The sequence below is a fragment of the Echeneis naucrates genome, chromosome 13, assembly GCF_900963305.1.
Source record: "Echeneis naucrates chromosome 13, fEcheNa1.1, whole genome shotgun sequence".
Lineage (NCBI taxonomy): Eukaryota > Metazoa > Chordata > Actinopteri > Carangiformes > Echeneidae > Echeneis > Echeneis naucrates.
Window position 1 is genome coordinate 11,690,397 of NC_042523.1, and position 22,755 is coordinate 11,713,151.

At 41.0% G+C, this 22,755-nt stretch overlaps 1 protein-coding gene across 1 annotated transcript; it reads left to right on the forward strand.

Moving 5' to 3' along the window:
- Window positions 1–9,806: 9,806 nt before the first annotated feature.
- igsf10 (immunoglobulin superfamily, member 10) lies at window positions 9,807–22,604 on the forward strand. Its single transcript, XM_029517771.1, has 11 exons — window positions 9,807–9,913; window positions 10,175–10,439; window positions 11,895–12,024; window positions 12,560–12,950; window positions 13,530–14,297; window positions 14,411–15,204; window positions 15,838–16,192; window positions 16,327–17,817; window positions 18,060–18,963; window positions 19,945–20,311; window positions 20,388–22,604. Exons 2-11 carry the CDS (start codon window positions 10,237–10,239, stop codon window positions 21,936–21,938), a joined length of 6,954 nt encoding a protein of 2,317 aa, XP_029373631.1. The 5' UTR covers window positions 9,807–9,913; window positions 10,175–10,236; the 3' UTR covers window positions 21,939–22,604.
- The last annotated feature ends 151 nt before the right edge of the window (window positions 22,605–22,755 follow it).

Genomic DNA, 22,755 nt, shown 5'->3' on the forward strand with positions numbered 1-22,755 from the left:
GATGTCTTTTGTATGAGTTCCTGACTAACAATGAAGCACTGTGACTTAAATTAACCCAACTGAAACTCTGAACACTGTTTTAACATTCAATGTGAAATAAGGTCATAGATTATAACAGGATGACTCATCTCTTCCTGATCCAGACTTCTGTGTCTTTTAAATTTAGGAGTTTTTTTGGACAGATGACAATAAGACTTGTAAAGCACTCAGATTTGTGCCTGTGACAGAAAACTTGGCCAGCCCAGAGGACAAAGGAAAAACTGGAAGACCTACTGGGTCAGGGTGAGATCACAGAGATCACATGTTTGATTGTGATGGTGTTCTAGCATCATGAGATCATTAAATTCGCCGTGGGGAGATGATTTTATTTACAGGTCCCTCATTTACAGAGCAGTGGGAGCAAGCTTTGGTCATTTTGCAGCTACTCCAGCAATGTATAAACATCACAGCTCTATTTTGGAAAAACTACGAACAGTATTACTATCTTGCCCACAATTTTTGACCAGATTTTGTCATGGCTCTTATGTTGTAGGGCTTGCTGTTATTTATTTACTTTGTTTTTAAAGGGAAAAATTGGCAGGAGTATTTCTGGGAAAGATTTTTCCATCTCGCAATAAATCATAAATCACTTGAATGTAAAATACCATTGCATTTCGTCTTCCTGACAAAAAAAAAAAAAAAAAAAAAAAGAGTCATTTAGCCCTATGTCTTGGAAAAGACAACTGGATCAGTTTTGATGGGTAAATTGGCACACCCAGAGAGTCTATCAGCAAAGTTTAAAGCAAGCCAGATCTTGCAAGGACCATCACTGCAAATATAAAGTTGCTGTTCCTGCTTTATAAAGACTGAATTTGCTTCACTAATACAGCGTTCAGCCTTGAATTATGCATATTTTTATTTTTTCTGCGATCTTGCCAATTGTTTCACTGTCAATTTTGGATGAGCTTAAAAATTTTGTTTGTTTTTTTTTGAAGAGCATTGTCATACAATCAGGGAATGGTTTGTGTGTTTCATCTGTTTGTTTGAAAGCAGGGAACGAGATCAGAGGAGGCAAGACAGACTGAGTGTGTATTCAAACAAAAAGCAACCAGTGAAATGACTGGGTGAATCAGGGTAGGGTAACATATAAATAACAGCAACGGGAAGTACATTACTGTCAGATGGATGGTCTAAGAAATCATGAAAGAAAAATGACATCTACCCACAAAGAAAAAAGGAATAAATTAGGAAATTAAATTAATGACATAGAATATCACTTAACTTCTGACAATAAAAAGCTGCAAAAGTATTCTGATCAGGAAGTGCATTCCTTTCTCATTCTTCTAGGAGATATAAAAATAACTACAGTGATAAAATTGTTCCCAAGCATGTTTTTAATTTAGTGCGCATGCTTTTGCATTCTGGACTTGTAAAATTCTTACACATTTTAGTCATGGTTTTAATTTGATGTACCTGAGAGAGAAAGAGTTCTGTTTTTCATTAACAATATTCTGCTTTGATTGATTAACTCATACGTGGCACTTCTATGTATGCGCAGATGAAAGAGAACGATAATTAATATCCAGCGTGATGTACAAGACTACCAGCAGGACCGTCTACTAATGGCTGTAACTTAACACACTGCTTTTACTGGGGTCATTAGGACCCAAAAGCCCACTAGACGATGAAACGGGTAGCAGGGGGTTCTGGGTCATCTATCCCATGTTCTGCAGCATTACACCAGAAACATGTGATGTTGTGTTTTCTTCATGTTCAACCAAGTACATCCTTACTTTTTCAGTTTTTTTAGACTTAACATGAACGACAGAGTAGGTCACACAAATTAGACCACATATAAGATTTGATTAGATTATTTTCTTTTTAGTGACCTATCGGTCACTGTGTTTGGTCACCTATAGTGACCAAACATTCTGCCAATGTGTTACTGTACATATGGACGGAATTATTAGGAAACTAAATTTGTGAAAATATTGTGAAATAAATTATTCCTCCCTTTTCTTGAGACACCACTTTGAGAACTATTGTCCACTCCTCTGGAGTCAATGGGAGTTACAGCAGTTAATCATGACATGAAGTTTCATGGACTCTTTGGGTTAGGTATGTTTAGATTAACCATAGTAACCTGATCACTGCAATCAGAAGGATAAACAGAGCAGTACACAGTACACCCGTGTTTACAACTCTCTTTAATTGACACTGTATTTATGGCACATTTATTCATACCACAGTGAGGTCAGACACATGCACTGGAACGTGTATTGCAACTGCATATCAACCAAAGGTGCACACACATACATAAACTTTGCTCTTGTTACAGTGTTACAGTAACACAGTTACTGACAACAGTAACTGTGTTACTGTAACACCTTTTTCTCCACAAGAAACCGCAAATGACCTCCTGCTTGACACGAAAACGGGAACTCATAATCTTGAGGAGCAAATAGTTGTTCACAGACAGCAATTCAGTAAAAGTGGCCAGCCTGGCTGATAAAAACAGCTACATCACAGCTTCTATACATATTTCAGGTCACCACGGCTAACATTGGCACAAACAATATAAGAAGACCATGTCCTCAAACAATGCTTTTTTTCATAATTTATTCTACATTTTCATTTTTTCCTCCCCACATCAATACTATTGTCCATCAAAGCACATATAACACATCTGGACAGATCAACACATAAGGGCACAATTATGTCAGCTGACTGCTGTCTCCACAGCAACCAGAGTGAGGAGGGACCATGGATATGAAAAATGTATCAAAGTTAAAAAAAATATACTTTCCTCAGAGAACAAATGCTTTAATTTACCAACCAAGAGCCCGGAGACGTCTGCAGATCAGAAACCAAAAACACACTAACAGCTGAAGCCAGCGAGAAAGTCAAATGGAGCCACGCAGAGTTCTGAGGGAGATGATGGAACACGAGAGGAAATTAAATTACTTTTGTTGTTCACACAATCTTCTTTTTAACCTTATCTTAATAAAAGCACACTGTCCAACCATCTGGTTGTATTTTGTGTTTGTTTTCCCAGAGTAAAACACTCAGTGCTCACTGGCCCGGAAACACTGCCATCAGAGTGATGACACTTTGATCACCAGGATGAGCAGCGATGGGTTAGTGTTAGAGCTGGGAAAACAAAGGATTGGGAAACAGTAATCCATCACAGACTCATCGAGTAGACTGTGCAGTACCATGGGCATCGCCCCCGTACCCAAAACAGTAGGCCGTGATTTACAAGCTCACTGACTGATATGACAGTTGGTGGCATTCATAAATCAAAACCGACTAGGTCAATGCCAAACAGACAACTGGGTTTTGAAAGCCCAACAGCATATCTTGTTAAAAATATCACTAAAGCCCAAACTAACTATGCCTGGGCAGAAAGCCCTGACTTAGACACCAACCTAAAAGTCTATTCATACATTCTGATTTACTGCTGTGCTGCTGCCACAAATCCATGATTTGTGAGTCCGTAAAGAAAAATACAACCTTCAGTTCATGAAAGTTATGTCTTAAACATACACAGTGATGATACAGTGATGTATTTATTCATGAAGGAATGTCTGTGACTGAAACTACAAGGGCTGGGAATCTTTTACTATCTCACGATTTGATTCAAACTTTTGGGGCTATAATTTGATTCAAAACCGATTTTCGCTTCAAAATGATTCAATTCATAATGATTTCTGCTTTAGTCTATAGGTGTGCAAAGGATCCTCATGATCTGCTCCTGTCTGCTTTGCAAGACAGAATAACAAATGAAGACATTAAAGTGTCTTTTTCACATCTCTTAAGTTTTGAACATTTATCCATGCTGAGATGGACTTGTTGCATAAAAGCAATATCACATATTGCTTAAGTAACAAAAATAAAAGTGTCTCTTTATTAAAAAAAAAATAATAATAAAATGTGCAGTTAAACACAGGTTCTTTGCAAACCTTGCACACTGTGAAGCTCTTGTCAAGCTTGGTCTTCCCGGGCATTCGGTAAATAGGGCCCTATAAAATCTGCAATCACAGAATCATGGAATTCATTAGAAAACACGGAATAAGATGGAACTGGCCGACATTTTGCATCATTTTTATTTTACCTCGGAATAAAAGCAAACGTATCTGCTGGGAAAATGCTCCGAGGGGATCACTTATAATGCATGCCCTCCTACCCATGAATGAATAAATGAATAAATAAATCAAATCAATAAATGAATGAATGAATGAATGTGGTGACTTGAGTGTAGTAGGCGCAGTTCGATTCCCATAGGGGGCACCTGAACAAGTTTAAGTTAATTTGTGACTTGATGTCTTTGAAGTGTATGTGGCGACCTGAGCAGCACGGTGGTGCAGTGGTTAGTGTTGCCGCCCTGCAATGAGAAGGGCGCGGGGGTCGATTCACAGTGGGGGCACTTGAACATGTCTAGGTTAATTGGTGAAGAGTATTGCACTGGGCTACAGCAAGGACCAGACTAGACCAGAGACCGGACCCCTACAGAGAATAGAGACTAGACCAGATCGGGCCAAACTACACGAGAAACCCCCACCACCACCAAAGACTTGAATGGACCCCTCCAGAGACTAGCGACTACACAAGACTATAGACTGGACCCCTCCATAGAGAAACTGGAAAAAAAAAAGTTAAAATGGAATTTTGGAAAAAAGAAAACATTTTATAGGGCTCTTGGTAAAAACCAAAATGAGTCCCTTCAATGAGGACGGGGCCGGTTGAATCTCTCTTTCCTCCAACATTTTGGTTTCCTCCTTGTTTTGGTGCTTACTGCGCATGTGTATGTTCCAGAATGGGCTCTGTGGTGGCGTCAGGACGTCCCACATATAAAATGGAGGCAGACAGCCTGTGGATTTGTTTTATTTTATTTAAACCGATTCTGAATCATAATAAATGAGAATCACGATTCTTATATGAATTGATTTTTGGGCACACCCCTAAAAACTACTGGCTCAGACCATTTAGTCTGCCAATCAATCAAGGTTTTTGAGTGAAACATCCTTGAGACCCATCTTGCTCTCAAATTAAATACAAATGAATTGAGCAGCTATCTGAATCACATAAATTTATTCAAAGATGACTTTATTTAAACAACTCTGGCCTACATTTCTGCTCACAGTCACCACTCCTGACATACGTGTACACACACACGAATGCACACTCGCATTAAACAGAGAAAGAAGAACGTGTTAACTGAGAGACTATGAGGGCAGTATAGGTCACCTTTCTGACAGCTCCACCTTTGGGTGTTGGTATTCAGGGTGGCAGTAAATTGTGAAATGTCAAGTTAAAATTCAATGTGATTTCCTTAAGGCACAATCTTCGGTTCAATTTTTTTTTTTTTAATATTGTACCACCTCCATTGGACACTGACTCCTATGAACTGCAATTATATATACATGGCTACCTGGAATTTCAAATACTATTAAGGCATTTATATTTTAGCACTTCATTTATCAACAATTTTACACCTAACTAGGCAGTCAATTCTAAATGAATACATCCTTGAGAAAGATGTTTTTGAGAGGCCTGTTAGGAGAAACTGGTCGGCACTCAGTCTGTAATAGCAATGAACCTTCTTCAACGAAAACAAATGAGGCATTAACTAGATCTACTCAAACACCAACAGAATGCCTTATCCACGTTAACTACCACACATGGTTCTGATCATGGCGTCTGAAGTCAGTGCAGAGCAGTCCAAGAGATAGAGCTTTGCGTGACAGACTGTCCACAAGTTAAAGATGCTTGCAAATAATCACAAGACATTTGCTGTTGTAGTTTAGCTGAATCTGGAAATTGTCAGATGTGCAAGATGAAAATCAAAAGCTTGTTTTAATCCAGAAGGGTAACAACAGCTTAAAAATGTGCCATGTGTTTTTAAAATTACTAATATTTTTAGCAGCAACTGTTGTGAGCTAAGTTTTAATCAGCTATGCAATGAACAGTGAGGCATCTGTAAAGGGCAATTAATTTTGGTTTTCAATAAATAATTTTTCACGTATTTTTTTTTAAATAAGGGCTAAGTGTTCTTTCATCAAATCACTCAACATAAAGTGTTCCGGAAATACCAATGGCCTTGTTCAAAGTTGGAAGAATTAATCACAAAACCGAACTGATTAAAAAAAAAAAAAAAAAAGAAAAAGTAGCACCCAACAGTTCTTTGACTTTGCCAGATATATTCTGACATGCTATAGCTTGACCCTAAAGGACAAAAGATCAGCAGACTAATGACAGACAGCTGCTGACATCCGTGACTAATGTCAAATTGGGCTCCTTCTCATCATATTGCTGATAGTCTATGAAACTTGAGTCCAAGCCAGAGCAGGTGTGAAGTTACAAAGCTGCCTTCCAGGAAAAACATGACATAAAAAGACACAAAGGCTACAGCTCCATGTGCCATTTCTACAAATTATGTTTAATCCCCTTTCAAACTTCAATACAATGAGTACTTTTTTTGTGAATTCTCTGTGATAAAGATTCATTAGGTCCATTTGGTTGATAAAGTCTAGTTCTAAGTCCATTACGCTTTGTTAAGAACAGAAATCTTCATGTCAAAATCAAGAGACAACCATAGTAAAAACACTTAAAAAAAAACTATCTATAACACAAATAAAACACATGTAAATAACGCAATAAATAGAGAAAACACCATGATTTTTTTTTTTTTACTATGTTAACATTAAGCTTACCAATCAACTCCTGAAATCATACAAAGCTGAATTTTTGCAAAGCTCAAACAAAAACAGGTGTTTTTTTTGTTTGTTTGTTTGTTTTTTTTTTGGAATGGCAGAATTCAAATGATCCCACTCTTTTCGGCTTTTTTACATCAAATAAAATTCCTGCTTCCACATTATACTGACTTATTTCTGCTTGGCTTACATTCTGTAAATCCTCTCTTTCTAAACCAATCCGAAGGTGGGTTCATGCAACAACAAATGTTTCAGAACTTTATGCAGAATCACTTTGTTGCTTATTCCACTCTACGTGTCAGTTTGCCCCACTATAAAACATTCTGCCATAACCGTCACACCTGCAAACAGATGTTTAACAATTAAATCCACTATTATACCACTACATTCCTGCTGACATGCTCCAAAATTAGTCTGTTGAGTCCAGTTATTTGTATGTGTGTAGTGTAAAACTGAGAAATGTAAATCTTACTGAAAAACAAAAAAGAGAGGAAAATAAAATATGCAGAATTAACAGGGTCGAATTCCACACAAGGAAAAAGTTGTCAAGAATGTTGGTAGAGAGTCTCATGTAAGGTGATATTTTTTTGCAAACCGCACTATTCCTGCCATTCACCTCCCACAGAGAGATTCGACTGGGCCCCTGTCCATTCCCAAACAGTGAGTGTAGGGGGCTGAGCTGAATGTTGTATGCGTCAACAAATCCCTTAGAGCCTACCAGCTAGCTGTGACTTTTAACAGTTGAACCCCCCCCCGAATGCCGCCGCCGCCCCAACACCACTACAGTTCTTTCAGGCTGCTGTGTAGAGCGACGTAAAGTGAAATATTGGTGAAGCATTTCACACTGTTAGCCAGTCTGTGGGGGGAAGGAGGGTTACATTGCATATGAAAACACAAGAGATTTAAATACAGATAGATAAAAGTCATTCAAAAATCCACCAGTAAGCCCAATTTAAGATCAAGCATGTTTTGTGTATAATGCTTGAAGAATCATACAGTATTTGTATCATCTGTAGTAAATTCAAGCAATGAAAAACAGTTTCGCTGGGAAAAACAATAGACCAGGTTCAGCTTTGTGAAGGCAAAACTGCCAAGAAGAAAATCATGTCGTAATAGCCACATAGTGATGAAAATGTAAACACCACATAGAAAACCTGTTAGTATGCTCGTCCCATCATCCTCTCTTTTCACCCTTTAAGCGTCTTATCACTGCAATTTGCCATCCCTAAGAAGAAGCTTGACTCTTCAATTACAACGATGAGTTGGATCAAGACATAATTAACTCTTTGTGCTTTCCTGGGAGGAGAAATTATGCTCTTTTAGCAGAACAAATCTGCTTTGATTGAGGTTTAGAAAAAGGCATGAAATCCTGTCTAATTGAATTAAGTCTTGGTTCCAGTGAGATTATGTGTAAGAGATGAGAAATGACCAATGCTCGCATTAAGACACAGTGGCTGTGAAAAAAACCATGACAATGTATAGTAAGATAAATAGTCCCAACCTGTTGGTAAATCAACTGTAACACACATGTGGGTGGGAAACATGCGTCATAAACCAGCAAGAAAATCATTTTTAGTCAACAGAAGAGATAGGACTGTTGTTCATGTCTTTGTTGGTGTGTTATCCAGATGTTCAAGAGTAAGCAACACTGCTGACACAAGCTAATTAAGATGTATGACCTGAAGTAATTGATGACAGGGATCACCATGATTCCTCACTTCATCCTCACTTGCCAGCCAACTAATCAAACATATTATGGAGTCATCTGATCTCTTGGTTTAAAATTCTGTGGTTTTAATATTACTGAGAAATTACACACTAGTCATCAACACTCTTCTTTCTTACTAAAGGCAAGCATCAATAAAAGACAACTGTGGTATATCAGTGTGTATTTGCAAGTGTCCAAAGTGTGTGCATGTTTGGGGATGTTGTACGGCATGGATATGGGATGCGGTGAATTAGTAGTCATATGAGAGGGAATATGGTATTAGAGAGAACAAAGCACACATGGCATGATTTAAAGATGACTTGAGCTGTGGTTTGATGGAAAGACGTCCATAAATACTGTTTGCAAGTGAATGACTCGTAAATACTAGCAACAAGCACAATGAGTCACCAAAAATCAGAGGGAATACAAACCAACTTGGAAATCAGTCAGTGTACACATTTTGCCTTCTAGTGACAGCACTGGTCGAATTTTGTCCAAAGTCATATAATTTCAGCACAATTCAGATGTTAAACTCAGCCGGTTTCAAAAAGCCTGCAACTGACACTGGGGAGATAGTCTTTTTTTGTTTTAGGTTCCAACCTTTAATCCTATCAACACTTATTCCCCTACAATTCACAGAAAGATAGACATATAGACTCAGCTGCCAGCAGCAGAAAACAGAAAAAGACAGAGCTTCTAAATATGCTGATTCAAGGGCACAGGGGGACGCTTGGATTTCAACAAACCACTCAAAAACTGTACTTTGGAAAAGAAAATGACCCCCACATGCCTGGAAGCATGGTTGACTGCATGCTTATGACTTTCATCATAAGCAAAAAACCCAAATAATAACAAAGATTGAAATGGCCCACTTGATGGGAGAGAAGAAAGTAAAATTCCAAATGAGCTCATCTGAAAAACATATTTTTCTTTAAATGTTGTGATTGTCAAGCGTTTCTGATGTAGGGGAACTTGGGACAGTTGTCATACCACGCCCACATTTAATCACTTATTTAGAACTATAATAAAGAGCCAACAAAAGCAAAAATTCGAAAATGATTTAAGAGCCATGTCCAACAGCTCACATCAGGGAAACCTTGTTCATCTTATGACCTAGTTAATCACATAACAACTATATTAGTGTTTGGCCAGAAATTAACCATTATATTTGTGTCTTTGGCAAGTCAAGATGAGGAAGATTTTTGCGTTTAAACTGCCGTTTGACGGTATGTCAGATTCATTGGCATTTGAAGCAGACCACTCACTTGCATTAGCAGTCACAGGAACTCTTGGATTACATTACAACAGATTACCGGGGGGGCGGAGGAGACTAGTGTGCGCTCCGCTGCAGGCTCTGCCACAGAAATGACTCCCGTCCCTCACAGTCAGACACAGTGGATTTATCTGAGGAATCAAAGTGGGGAACTACTGAAACTCAATGTGAACTCTCCTTTCGGGATTTTTACAGTCCTAAAGGCGCTGCAGTTCTGTCACCTCCAGCTGTCGGAGCGCGGTGAGTCAGAAATACTTTTTTCCCCAGCTCATTTATCAGTTTTACTTACTCTATTAGAACTGTACTAGATTTTGTATTGGTATTATTTCAGTTATGAGTGAATAATCGCCGATTTCATAAATAAGGAAATAGACAAAGGCAAATATAAAAATAAATTGAATTGGGGTGATTAAATCGTCAGATTGAGAAAAAGTTGGACTGAAAAAAATGCGCATGTTTGTTTTTCTATCTTTCTATCTATCTATCCATCTCTTTCTCCAGGTGGGTTTTATTAATGCTTTAGCCCATTACCCCGTGCAGCTGAAACCCCCTCCCCGTGCGCGATGCGTGTGCGCGCTTGCAGCGCTCCTTACCTGTGGGGGTGGCTGCTGAAGAGTCTGTTGGTTTTGGCTGCTGTGCTGCCGGCGAGCTGTGACTGCCCCACATCATGCGCCTGTTATGTCCCCACCGAGGTGCACTGCACCTTCAGATACCTGACCGCAATACCTGACCACATCCAGCCAGCTGTGGAAAGAATTAACCTCGGGTGAGTTCTTCTTTCTTGTAGACTCTATTTTTGATTCATAATTTCAAACTGGGATAATTCCAGTTGCAACACCAACTGAGGACAGAGCAGCAAAATGTTGGTCCCCTCAGGCCGGGTGGAAAATGTGACCCGGAACTAAAATGCCAAAATAATGATTAACATCGGCAGGTTAATGGAAGAGGACCAATAAAAAAAACTTTGACGCAGAGGGGCGGCAGGTTAGTGTGAAATTTACCCTACAGAAATGGTTTCATGTGTGACATGGACCACAAAATCTGGTAACGACGTTACCTGATGTTAATTCGTTAGATGTGAAAATGTCAAGCTTGGAGTATTTTACTAGCATTAGCATTAGCATTTTGTTGCGGCAGGTGGGGCTTGAAAATTCCCCCTTGTCCAAAGTTGGGAATGACCCAAAAAGAAAGAAAGTTGCGGTTCGATTCTCAGGCCTAGGCTCTTCCGTGTGGAGTTTTCATGTTCACCCGGTGCCTGCGTGGGTTTCCGCCCCCCGTCCAAAGACTACGTGTCTAGGTTAATGGTAGCTCTAAGCCGCCCGTAGGTCTCAGTGTGAGGGGCTGTTGGTCTCCTCTGTCTGTATGTTGGCCACCTGTCCACGATGACCCCGCCCTCACCCATTATGAACTGGGATTGGCTCCAGCACCCCCCGTGACCGGAAACGGTAGCTAATTAGTGAGAACTTTCAGTTGTCGACAATGTTCACGCAGATCGAAGAGCAGGAGAAGTACACGTGGCCAAAATCAGAAACAGTGTCCGCTTTCAGTTTTTATTGTGCACAGATCACTGCGCTACATTCAACAGCGCAGAGCAATTTTTATTGTTCTTAGTAACACCTGTAATGTTCCACCAGTGATAAGTCTAATTGTCTGCCATGACAAACTGAACAAGGTATTGTGGATATCTACAGTCTGTAGACACTGTTAGACTTCTACTGTTTCTTTGTGCCAATGGCCAACCAGGTGAAGGCATTATGTTTTTGGATTGCCTATCCATCCCAAAGAGTAATGTTTAGAAATTTGAGGCAAATAAATTTTTACATGGACCCAGAGATGAACAGAGTAAATTTAGGTTTTGGTCAACAGAGGTTGGGATCACTATGAACTCGTGAACCTCACCTTGAAATATTTCTGAAGACCTAACATCAATTCAACCAGCTTCAGTGAGTAACAAGTATGCATGCAATTATTTCATTTTTATTCTTATTATAGTGACAACTTCTGTTTCTTGTCAAAGAATGTATTACCAATGATTACAATGATATCAATGAACAGCATGGCCAGGCCACCTTCAACCTGAGCAAAAGTCAATGGGAGAGTAACTGAAAAGATTCATAATGGATGTACAGAATGTCATTTACTTTCTTATGTAACGTGTGACCATTTTGAACTGCTTAGCTTAAGACTTTTTCTTTTTTGTTTTTCACTTCTCTGCCTTTAGGTACAACAGTATAACTGCCTTGGGGGAGCATGATCTTTCAAGACTTGAAAACTTAGAGCTGCTGATGCTGCACAGCAACACTATACATACTATTGAAGACCGAGCCTTCCAAGACCTCAAATCCTTACAGGTAATAACATTTAATAGTCTCTTGTGAACAGATTATACACCTCCTGTGATATTGGGATACAAGTTCATAGAACTAGATCAAAAACATTTAGGAATGTTAAAAACCTATTATTTTTATACTGTTTAATTGAAAACCTATGCAAATGATGACACAAATATGAAAAATAGTATGTGATATATGGGCACAACAAGAAGGTTGCGGTTTCAGTTCCAGAGCCTGGAGCCTCCCAAATGGTGTTTCTAAATTGTCCATAGGTCTGGGTGTGAGTCATTGTTCGTCTTTGTCTGTCTCTGTAAGTTGGCCCTGTGATGGACTGACGACCTGTTAAGGAATGGGATTTTTGGCGATAATATGTGATTTTTAATTTCAATGACCTTTGATGTTCCAAGATCTTCAGAAAGAGAACATTATTATATCCCACTTCTATTTATTTGATATGGATTTCTACCATCAACTGTTTACTTAGATAATTCCAGACTGCTATTTATTTTCAAACTATGCTGTTGTTTTGAGTGTTGCATTCCTGTTCCCACAGGTCCTAAAGATGTCCTATAATAAAGTAAAAAAAATCAACAAAAAGACATTCAAAGGCCTGGACAGTCTGTTGAGACTCCACATGGACCACAATCACATTGACTTCATCAGTCCAGAAGCTTTCTATGGCCTAAACAATCTGCAGTTGGTTCATTTGGAGGGTAACCGCCTCCAGCAGCTTCACCCAGACACATTTGTCACACTGAGACACAGCCAAGTGTTCAAAATTTCCTCAGTTAGAAACATCCACCTGTCGGACAACCTGCTCACCACGTTGCCTACAGATATTTTCTTGGGCTGCAGCCAGTTAGAGAATGTCTTCCTCCATGGTAACCCTTGGGCATGTGATTGCCGTATGAAGTGGTTTCCCATGTGGATACAAAGAAACACAGGTGAGGAGTTTGTGTTTGCTTTGGAAATGTCTAAAAGCATAAGAGATGTGTAAGTCTGTAACGTTCACATGGAAAATCCTTCTTCATAAACAAATCTTTTTTTGTCTTTAACATTTTTCCTCCCGCAAATACAAATAGACACATTTACTAGCACCTTTAATAAGCAACATTTGTTCATAAGACATCTGAAAAGGTTGCTCCAAGTGCATTAGAACGTTAATAGGTTATTCTTTTTGTAGTATGTTTTCTCACGGATACACTTGGGACACTACTAGGAAGAAGGGCATATCCAAGGGAAAACTATAAATCCATGAAAAAACACCACAGGAGGCAGAAATCATGTGGTCTTCTTATCATCAGAGCTACAGAGGACACAAAAGACACAGAGGAAGTTATATCTTTTATTCATAACTTGACAGATGCAAAAGTCGCGTAAATTTTGATTATGTACACTAATGATAATTTTTTTGGGGTTCATAGGTTGTACTGATTTTACTAGCTTTGGTCTGACGGCCCATAATGTTCTTTTCTTGGATGCAGCCAGTTAAATACTACAGCACTTGATTTAAATGTTTCCAGGTGTGCTGAAGTGCAGGCGAGACAGGAGATATCCACAAGAACAGCTGTGTCCTGTTTGTGAAAATCCTGCTCGTCACCACAACAGGCCTCTCTCCCTTCTCCGTGGTGAGGATTTCACCTGTACCAAACCCTGGATCCAACTCCATCTAAAGCAGCGAAACATCAGCGTTGATGAGGGGGACTTCACTCCAGTATCCCCCAAGGACTTCATTGCCCCATTAGGCTCCATACAAATGAACTTGACTGACCACTTTCACAGTGATTCCAGTCTATCATGCACAGTCCAAAGGCCCTCTGCTTTAGAGAACCTGACACAAAGCTTAGAGGAGGAGGAGGGTAACAATGCCACTGTGCTTACTGCTGGCATAACAACATATTTGGTATGTAACATTGACTACGAACACATCCAGCAACTGTGGCAGATCCTGGCTACCTACAGTGACTCTCCCATGAGGCTTGAGAGAGGTTTAATGCTATCCAGAAGCCCAGAAATGGTGTACAGATACAGTCAGATCAGAACAAAAGAGGGAGAGGAAGGAATTTACACAGACATTCAAGCTGAGTTGAAAGCTTCCCCTGCATGGTTGATGCAGGGAGAGGTGAGTTTCCAGCTCGACCGAACTACGACCACTTTCTCAACTCTGCACATTAAGTACCAGTCTGTGGTCAACTTGCGTTTGGAAAAAACGTTATCAGAGCGGGACCGCTATTCCTGGACCATGATCAAGAGGGATAATCAAACCCAGACCGAGCACACTGTACTTACAGGTGAGAGTGATGCACTCTTTCTGACATGGCCTTTTGCCTACAAGAACAATGTGTAGTATTTATGAAAACAAAATGTCTGTGAAAAAATACTGATTTTATTTTTGGTAAAATAGGTGGCGTGGCAGAATTGAGTTGCCAAATCCAGGGCGAGCCAAAGCCTTTGTTGGAGTGGATTTTACCTGATGGAAGTAAAGTCAGAGCCCCTTATTCAAGTGAGGACAGGAGGATCATAATCACTGATGAGGGGAAGCTCACTCTTCGGGGGGCAGACACCTCAGACACAGGCCTGTACCGGTGTATTGCCACAAACTACCTTGATGCCGATATCCTCGTGTTTCGGGTCACAGTTCTGTCCCCTGATGTGGAAGAAACTGAGGTGAACGGAGTGCAACTTTCAAGACCACTGGGTGGAAATCTGGTATTTGACTGTAGCTCCTCAGGCAATCCTGAGGCCTCGGTACACTGGATCCTCCCTGATCACACAGTGCTGGATAAGTCTCATGGGAACAGAAAGATATATAAAAATGGGACTCTGCTGATTCAAGGGCTCACAGAGAGGAGCAGAGGGTTTTATAGGTGTTTGGCTGCAAACCAACTAGGAGTTGACCTGCTCGTGTCTCAGGTGACGGTGACGAGAGAGACGTCTGCAAAGGTCACAGATTTAGACAAGGAGGGGTCAGGGATGGAAATGGAGAGCAAGGCAGACCCAAGCCTAACAGAAAAGACTGTCACTCTCACCGAGATCCCCTCATCCAGTCCATCTGAATCCCGGACCATCACCTCAGATCGACCTTACCCCAGACTCAGATCACACGGCAGAGGAGGTAGACTTGGACAGAGAAGGAGGGGGTCAGTTGGCCACAGAGGCATCTGGAGTAGTCGGATCTTTGATAAAGCTTCAAGGAAAGTAGACCCACAGAAATTTGCTGAATTAATGAAGAAGGCTCAAGATGGATCAAATATAAAGAGTGACACTGAGAAACAGAAAGTTAAACATAAAGACGTAAATCCTGATCTTTCTAGTGAGGGTGAAATTGGCTCCGGTGAGAGTCAGAATGAGAATCTCCTTATTAATGTGCCAAAGAAACCAACTATACATGATTCAGAAGAAAATGAAAGGTTTAGGCAAGATAATCACGCTGAAGCTACAACAGTATCACAGATGGGGCGAGGTCATATTTCAGAAGTAATTGAGGCTCAAGAAACTGCTGTTATGGAAACCACAGTTAGCAATCAGATTAATCTAAGTAAAACAACAGAAATTACAAATTCACCAACAGAGTCATATATGCAGTCAGACTCTACACTGATTAGATCCACATTCACAGACAACCCGAGTTTTGTTGAAAAAACAGACTTGAATGGTCGTGAAAAAACCAGCAAGCCACCCTCGGACATACACCCAGTCACTCTTCAACTTACTGTGACAGACACTTCACAGGAAACACAGCTCCAGTTCTCAGGACATCAACCTGCAGAGCCAGAAACATCCACAGGGGCTGTACTTTCATTTACTCACTCTAACATTACTCCAATGAAGGATGGAACAGGCCCGATGGAGCAAGTTGTCCACACAGACCCAGAGGGTCAGACCACATACACAGCTGTCACCACCACAGAGAGACAACAAGACGAGATCACCTTCCACACCACCCAAAGAATTAAATCCCCACGTCTGCCTGCAGGATCCACCATCATCTCCCGGCAGCAGATCCATATCATCCCACACAAGAATGGCAGAGGAGGGGGTCGTAAGAGGACCTTCCAAGGCCGCAGGAGGATCATAAAACCCAGCAGGATCACCAACATACAGTCCTTCATCAATAAACTTAAACAGCCCACAGTGAGGAAAGAGGGGAATGCTTCAGTGCCATATCAAATTGAACTGTCTACTAGTAAGCATCCTTTTTTCTTTTTTTTTTATTTGATAACAGGTTGTTACATATTTGCATTGTTTCAACATATTATTCTTCAGCTTGTGTTTTATGCTAATGTTCTTTAATTGTTTTTTTTTTTTTTTGTCTCTCAGACTGTGACTGTGATGAAGACAAAAAGAGGACAGCAGCCACTGATATCCATTTGGGGGCACCAGCAGCTACCACCAATGCATATTCACATAGAACAGAGAGACCTGCCACTAAACCAGATGACTCCAGTGACTATGCAACCTCTGCCAACGCCCCAGAGCCTGCTCCTACGAAGAATCCACTTTTGATCACAAATAAAGAACCATTTGTGTCATCCACGATGACGACGACAACTACTATGGCCTCTAAAGTCATTCATGGAAGAATTCCCTGGGAGAGGCTGTTTGGAGGCAGAGAGAAAGAAAGGATACTTGGCAGGCTAAGGAAACCATTAATCACTCCTAGAGCCTCTGCTGCAGCTCAAACCACAACAATGACTCCAACCACAACTCCCGGTGCTATGCCCACTACCACTGCAAGCTCACTAGCTGAGCCTGAGACTCTATCCCCACATAGACCCACTGATAGCAGAGAGAGCTCATTAGAAGATGATTACGGAGAATTATCCTCTGCAGAGTTCACAACACTCAGACCTAACTTGCAACATGTGACTACTACCGTTGCTCCCTTTTTCTCCACCACTGCTGAAATGCCAACAGTATCCCAGACTCTACCCTCTCCACCTACTGTCAAACCGCCTTCAGTCAACCACCTCGATGAAACTTCATCTGGGTCTGGTGGACTCCCTGACAATTGGTTAGCAATCAGGCCGAGGCCTCATGGAACAAGAGGGCATCAGGGGCGGAGAAGGAGGCCCTTTAGGGGAAGGAAACCCTTCAAGAAACCAAGAATCACTAAAGTAAATCCTACCACAACTGTGGCTTCATCTACAGAGGCATCGACTATGGAATCTGCAATGGAGACGACACAGTTAGCTTCAGAGAGTGTCTCAATCTACAAGCCATCCAAGAAAGAGGACAAAAATACAGACGCAGTTTCTACTGACCAAACATCAAAGGAAACTGACACGTATGAGGAGCTTTTCTGGAGCACATTCAGCAGTATACCAGTCTATATTACAACCAGGAAACCTCTCATCATCTCAGAATATACCCCAGCCACCACAAAAAGGTCTTACACATCAACTCAGACTAGAATCCACAGCAGCATCAGACCACCAACACAGAGAAACAATGGTCACATGACTCACAGGCCACCAATGAGGACGGTCAGACCAACCGTGCAAACCAGCTCTGATACAGTTACTGTCCTCACAGCTGAGCAAGGATACATCAACGCCCCTGAACCATACAGCAACCAAGGCACAGACAAAGTCATCTCGAGTGTGAATCATTTGTCTGGCAATGAAGCTACAAATGCCGATAATGCTTACTTTAAACCCACAACACAGACCATGATGAGCAGACCAAAAATTATTGGCGGCAATATAGCCAGCTTTACTGTTTTGTCCAACTCAGATGCTTTCTTGCCATGTGAGGCTGTTGGAAACCCTCTTCCAGTCACAACCTGGAAACGCTTTTCCACGAGCACAGGTACAAAAACAGTTAAACTTGTTATATGAAGTTAATATATAGAGAGAAAAACAAGACAAATTTCAGGTGTCAGGTAAATATATTTAAAGTCACATGAAAACTATATTGTTTATTTTTACATACAGTATATCTGTGAATGTATCTTGGATATCATATTTGTTGCTGCTATTTTACTCTAAACAGCATATTTTTGGATGTTTTTAATTGAATTTACCTTTGAATTTTTGTTTCTTGTCATACAGGAAGCACAATTACCATTAAGGGGAGGATGGGCAAGTTTGAGGTGTTGAGCAACGGCACGCTGTTCATCCAGAATGCCAACATTAAGGACCGTGGCCAGTACATCTGTCTAGCTGAGAATGATCATGGTTCAGATAAACTGCTTGTCACCCTTTCTGTGGTGGCCTACCCCTCACGCATCCTGGAACCAAAAGTGCGTGAATTAAAATCCCATGTAGGAAACACAGTGGAAATGAAATGTAAAGCTGAGGGTCGACCCACGCCCACAATATCTTGGATCCTGGCCAATCGAACCCAGGTCAGGGGTCAAGCTAAAGAGAAGGGGAGGGTGTCAGTGACTGCTGAAGGGACACTGGTCATTGAGTGGGTGTCTGTTTATGATCGCGGTCATTACAAATGCATCGCCAGTAATCCAGCTGGAGCTGATACTGCTGTAGTGCGGCTGCAGGTGGTGGCAGCTCCACCAGGCATCATGGAGGAGAAACGGCAGCAGCTCAAAGCTAGTGCAAGACAGAACCTGTGGCTCCCCTGCACTGGCCAGGGCAGTCCTCAGCCTGCTATTCACTGGGTCCTCCAAGATGGGACAATGGTGAGATCTAACAGACCTGCCAGAGAGTCAAAGATATCAATGTATGAGAATGGGACGCTCCACATTCAGGATGTGACTCCAGCAGACAGTGGGAAGTACGAATGTATTGCTACAAGCTCTACTGGTTCAGAGCGTAGGGTGGTGACATTGACTGTCCAGAAACAGGAAGCTGCCCCGCATATATTGGAGACATCCACTAGAGTGACAGAATTGTCCTTTGGGGATCAGTTGAGATTAAACTGTTCAGCAAAAGGAGACCCTGAACCCAGGATCATGTGGAGGCTGCCCTCTAAAGCTGTGGTCGACCAATGGCACAGGTAAAGATTCCTTGAAATGTGAAAGCCAGGAAAAACAGTAATTTCTCCCAAAAGATTTCATGATATCCCAAAGGTGGTGTTTAGTTAGAAGTTTAAGGTGCATAATTATGAAAATCTAACTGAAATTAGAAACAAGCAATGTTTAGCAATGTTTTTGAGGAACAGCAAAGCTTAAGTCAAGAATAAACCTTCCTTGATTTGACTTGTCTCTTAAACACAATTGTATAGATCATTGATCGACTGGAATACTAAGGAAAGTAGCATTGCAGGGGAAGGTTGTATCTAGATAAGTGAGATATTTCAACTGTTGTTTTAACATCTTAATCTCAAGAGTCATGTTTCTTTTCATTTCTAGTTCCCTACTTTGACCCTCTGGATTATGTATGTAAAGGACAGAAGAAACGAGTCACTGTTTTGATTTGTTAGGATTATGAGGTCATAGTATCCACTAAAACTAAATTTTACTGAAAAAGCGCAAGAAAAAATTTGCTATATTTAAAATAATAAATCTATCAATAATATATTTGAACTGCTTCAAAGAATTTAACAAGGAAAAGGACAGAGGAAGGAAACAATAAGTAGTACTCTGAAGAAGCACATGGCATATATTATACATGTTTGTTTTTTTTGTTAAATTGTTAATGTTGAATGTGTAACTTTTTTTTTTTTTTTTTAATGATGGAGATTTCAATTCCATTCACTAAATTTTAAATTTCTTTCATTATTAGTATTTGCCACATATGACACACACCTGAATATAAGCCGTCTGATGTGGCGCTAAATGTATTTGTGGCATGAAGCTCGTTACCTGTAAAGATCCATAACTTAGCTACATAGTTGCTTAAGCCGCAGGGTTCAAAGCGTGTGAAAAATTTAGCTGCTTATAGTCCAGAAATTATGATAACTTGTATTATGTGTCATGCGCTATAGCTTAATTCTCTGTGCAAAGATACTCTAATTCTCCATCACATATTTCTCCAGGATGGGCAGCAGAATCCAGCTCCTGGATAACGGTACTCTTATCATTAACTATGTTAGTGATAAAGATACTGGAGACTATCTGTGTGTGGCACGAAACAAGATTGGTGAGGATCTCCAACTCATGAGGGTCAGTGTGTCAATGAAACCAGCCAAGATTGAGCCAAAACTCCACGGCAAGAAGCAGGTACCATATGGCAATGATCTGAAGGTCGACTGCAAAGCCTCAGGAGCCCCGAAGCCAGAAATCTCCTGGGGTCTACCAGATGGTACAGTGGTCAACAGCGCTTTGCAGTCAGACGCCAGCAGTGGAGGCGGACGAGCACGGCGCTACACTCTGTTTGAAAATGGAACTCTTTACCTAAATCAGGTACGCTTTTTCACCTACAAAAATTCCGCAAACACATCAATCCCATCAATGTTGCAACAATATCATGTTTGTCCAGGTGAGTATGTCAGAGGAAGGGGACTACACTTGTTATGCCGAGAACCAGGTTGGCAAAGATGAGATGCATGTGCATATCACCGTGGTGACCGCTGCCCCCAGGATACGTCCCCACAGTCAGCCCTATGCCAGGGTGAGGCCAGGAGGGAACATCCGCTTTGACTGCGAAGCACTTGGGGAACCAAAGCCTAAAATCTTTTGGATACTGCCCACCAATGATGTAATTGCTGCATCTAATGATCGCTACTTAATGCATGTTAATGGTTCTCTGGATATCAGGGATGTAAAACTTATCGATAGTGGGGAGTATGTTTGTATGGCTCGTAACCCTGCTGGAGAAAATAGAAAAGTCTACAAGCTTGATATCGACGGGAGTCCACCAGTAATCAATGGCTACCGACAGAACAGGACTGTAATCAAAGATGTAGCTGCCAAATATTCTCGGAAATTAATAGACTGTAAGGCTGAGGGTGATCCCACTCCTAGTATCACTTGGATTATGCCAGACAACATTTTTCTGCGAGCCCCATACTTTGGCAGTCGAGTCAACGTCCATCATAATGGGACTTTAGAGATCCGTAATGTGAGGCCATCTGATACAGCAGAATTCATTTGCATGGCAAGAAATGATGGCGGCGAGGCAGTAATGGTGGTACAACTCGAGGTGACCAGTATGCTTCGAAGACCAATTTTCAGGAATCCCTACAACGAGCGTATTGTGTCTCGAATTGGAAAAACCACAATCCTGAACTGCTCTGCCGATGGCCACCCAATGCCAGAGATCATCTGGGCTTTACCGAATGGAACACGAATTACTGCTGAGTCTGACCACAGCTCTCGCCACCACCTAGGCAGTGATGGGACACTGATCATCTACAATCCTCAAAAAGAGGATTCTGGGAAGTACCGTTGTGGTGCCAAGAATTTAATGGGATATATAGAAAAGCTGATTATTTTGGACATTGGGCAGAAGCCTTACATCCTGACAAGGCCTAAAGGCGTCATACGCAGCGCGTCTGGAGATCCGCTCTTCCTTCACTGTCTATCTGATGGGAGTCCCAGACCCATGATATACTGGACCATTCCTGGTGGTCACACTTTTACTCGGCCTCAAGTCCTCGGGCGCTACCAGTTGTTTGAGAATGGCACTTTGGTTGTTCAAGATACCACTCTCCATGATCGAGGGAACTACATCTGCAGAGCTAGAAACAATGCTGGGGTGGCTGTAGTCACCGTCCCTGTTGTTATCATCGCCTATCCTCCACGGATCACAACGGGGCCACCTCCCAGTGTGCAGGCAGTGACTGGGGCACCTATCCACCTCAACTGTGCCGCCATGGGAATCCCCAAACCAGAGATAAACTGGGAGTTGCCCAATCATTCAGTTCTTTCAACAGCAGTACAGGGCCGGCCTATGGGTAGTGAACTGCTCCACCCTCAGGGTACACTTATCATCCAGAGGCCCACAATCTCAGACTCGGGCACATACAAGTGCCTGGCCAAGAATCCCCTAGGTATGGACTCAAAGGTCACATATGTACATGTCCTGTGAGAAAAGACACCCTTGTGGAGGGACAGTGAAACATCAACAGACACACAGTCAGATGTCAGATGTGTTGGAAAGAGACATTTTAAAAGAAAAAACTTTTTTTTTTTTCCTTAACTGCAAACCCAGCCTGGGGTAGAGAGCTATTATTTTAAGTTGCAATTTTGTGAGTGTTTCTCATTGAGGGCATTTGTCATGGGGACAGTGGGGCTAGTGCATGGGGACTAACCTTTGATTTCTTTGACCTCACATAGGCATACTATTACAGCGCATGTAGAAAGGGAAAAAGTTTATGTAGCAAACTGAAAAAGAGGAAGAAATTGTTCCCAAGAGGATTTTAATCCCCTTTAAACAGTGGCCAGAGGGCGTTACTTCCTTGGCATGTTTATAGTTGTTTCAAGAGCAAACAAAAAAGACAACAGGCATATAGTGGAATAGCTTTCAGTGACAATTTATTCAATTTCACTATGAAAAATAAATGTTTTCAAGAATATATGTAGCTTGGTTTACACTGGATACATATTTGCATGTACAGAGCTTTCATATCAGAACAAATTCACAGTTAGTCTATTGTGTTGTACACAAGAAATTGTAGTAATGTTATACATTATATTAATCTGTAATAATAATACAGTATATGTATATCTGTTTGTAGTATCTACTTTATCAAGGTATGGGATGAAATTAAATTTTAAAAGTAATAATGGTTCGTGGTGTTTTAATATTTTACTGTGCTATTTGATACACCAACATCAGATATTCATTGTGTGTGTGTATATATGAAATATATTGCATATTGAATGTTGATAGCAGGAGGCTATTT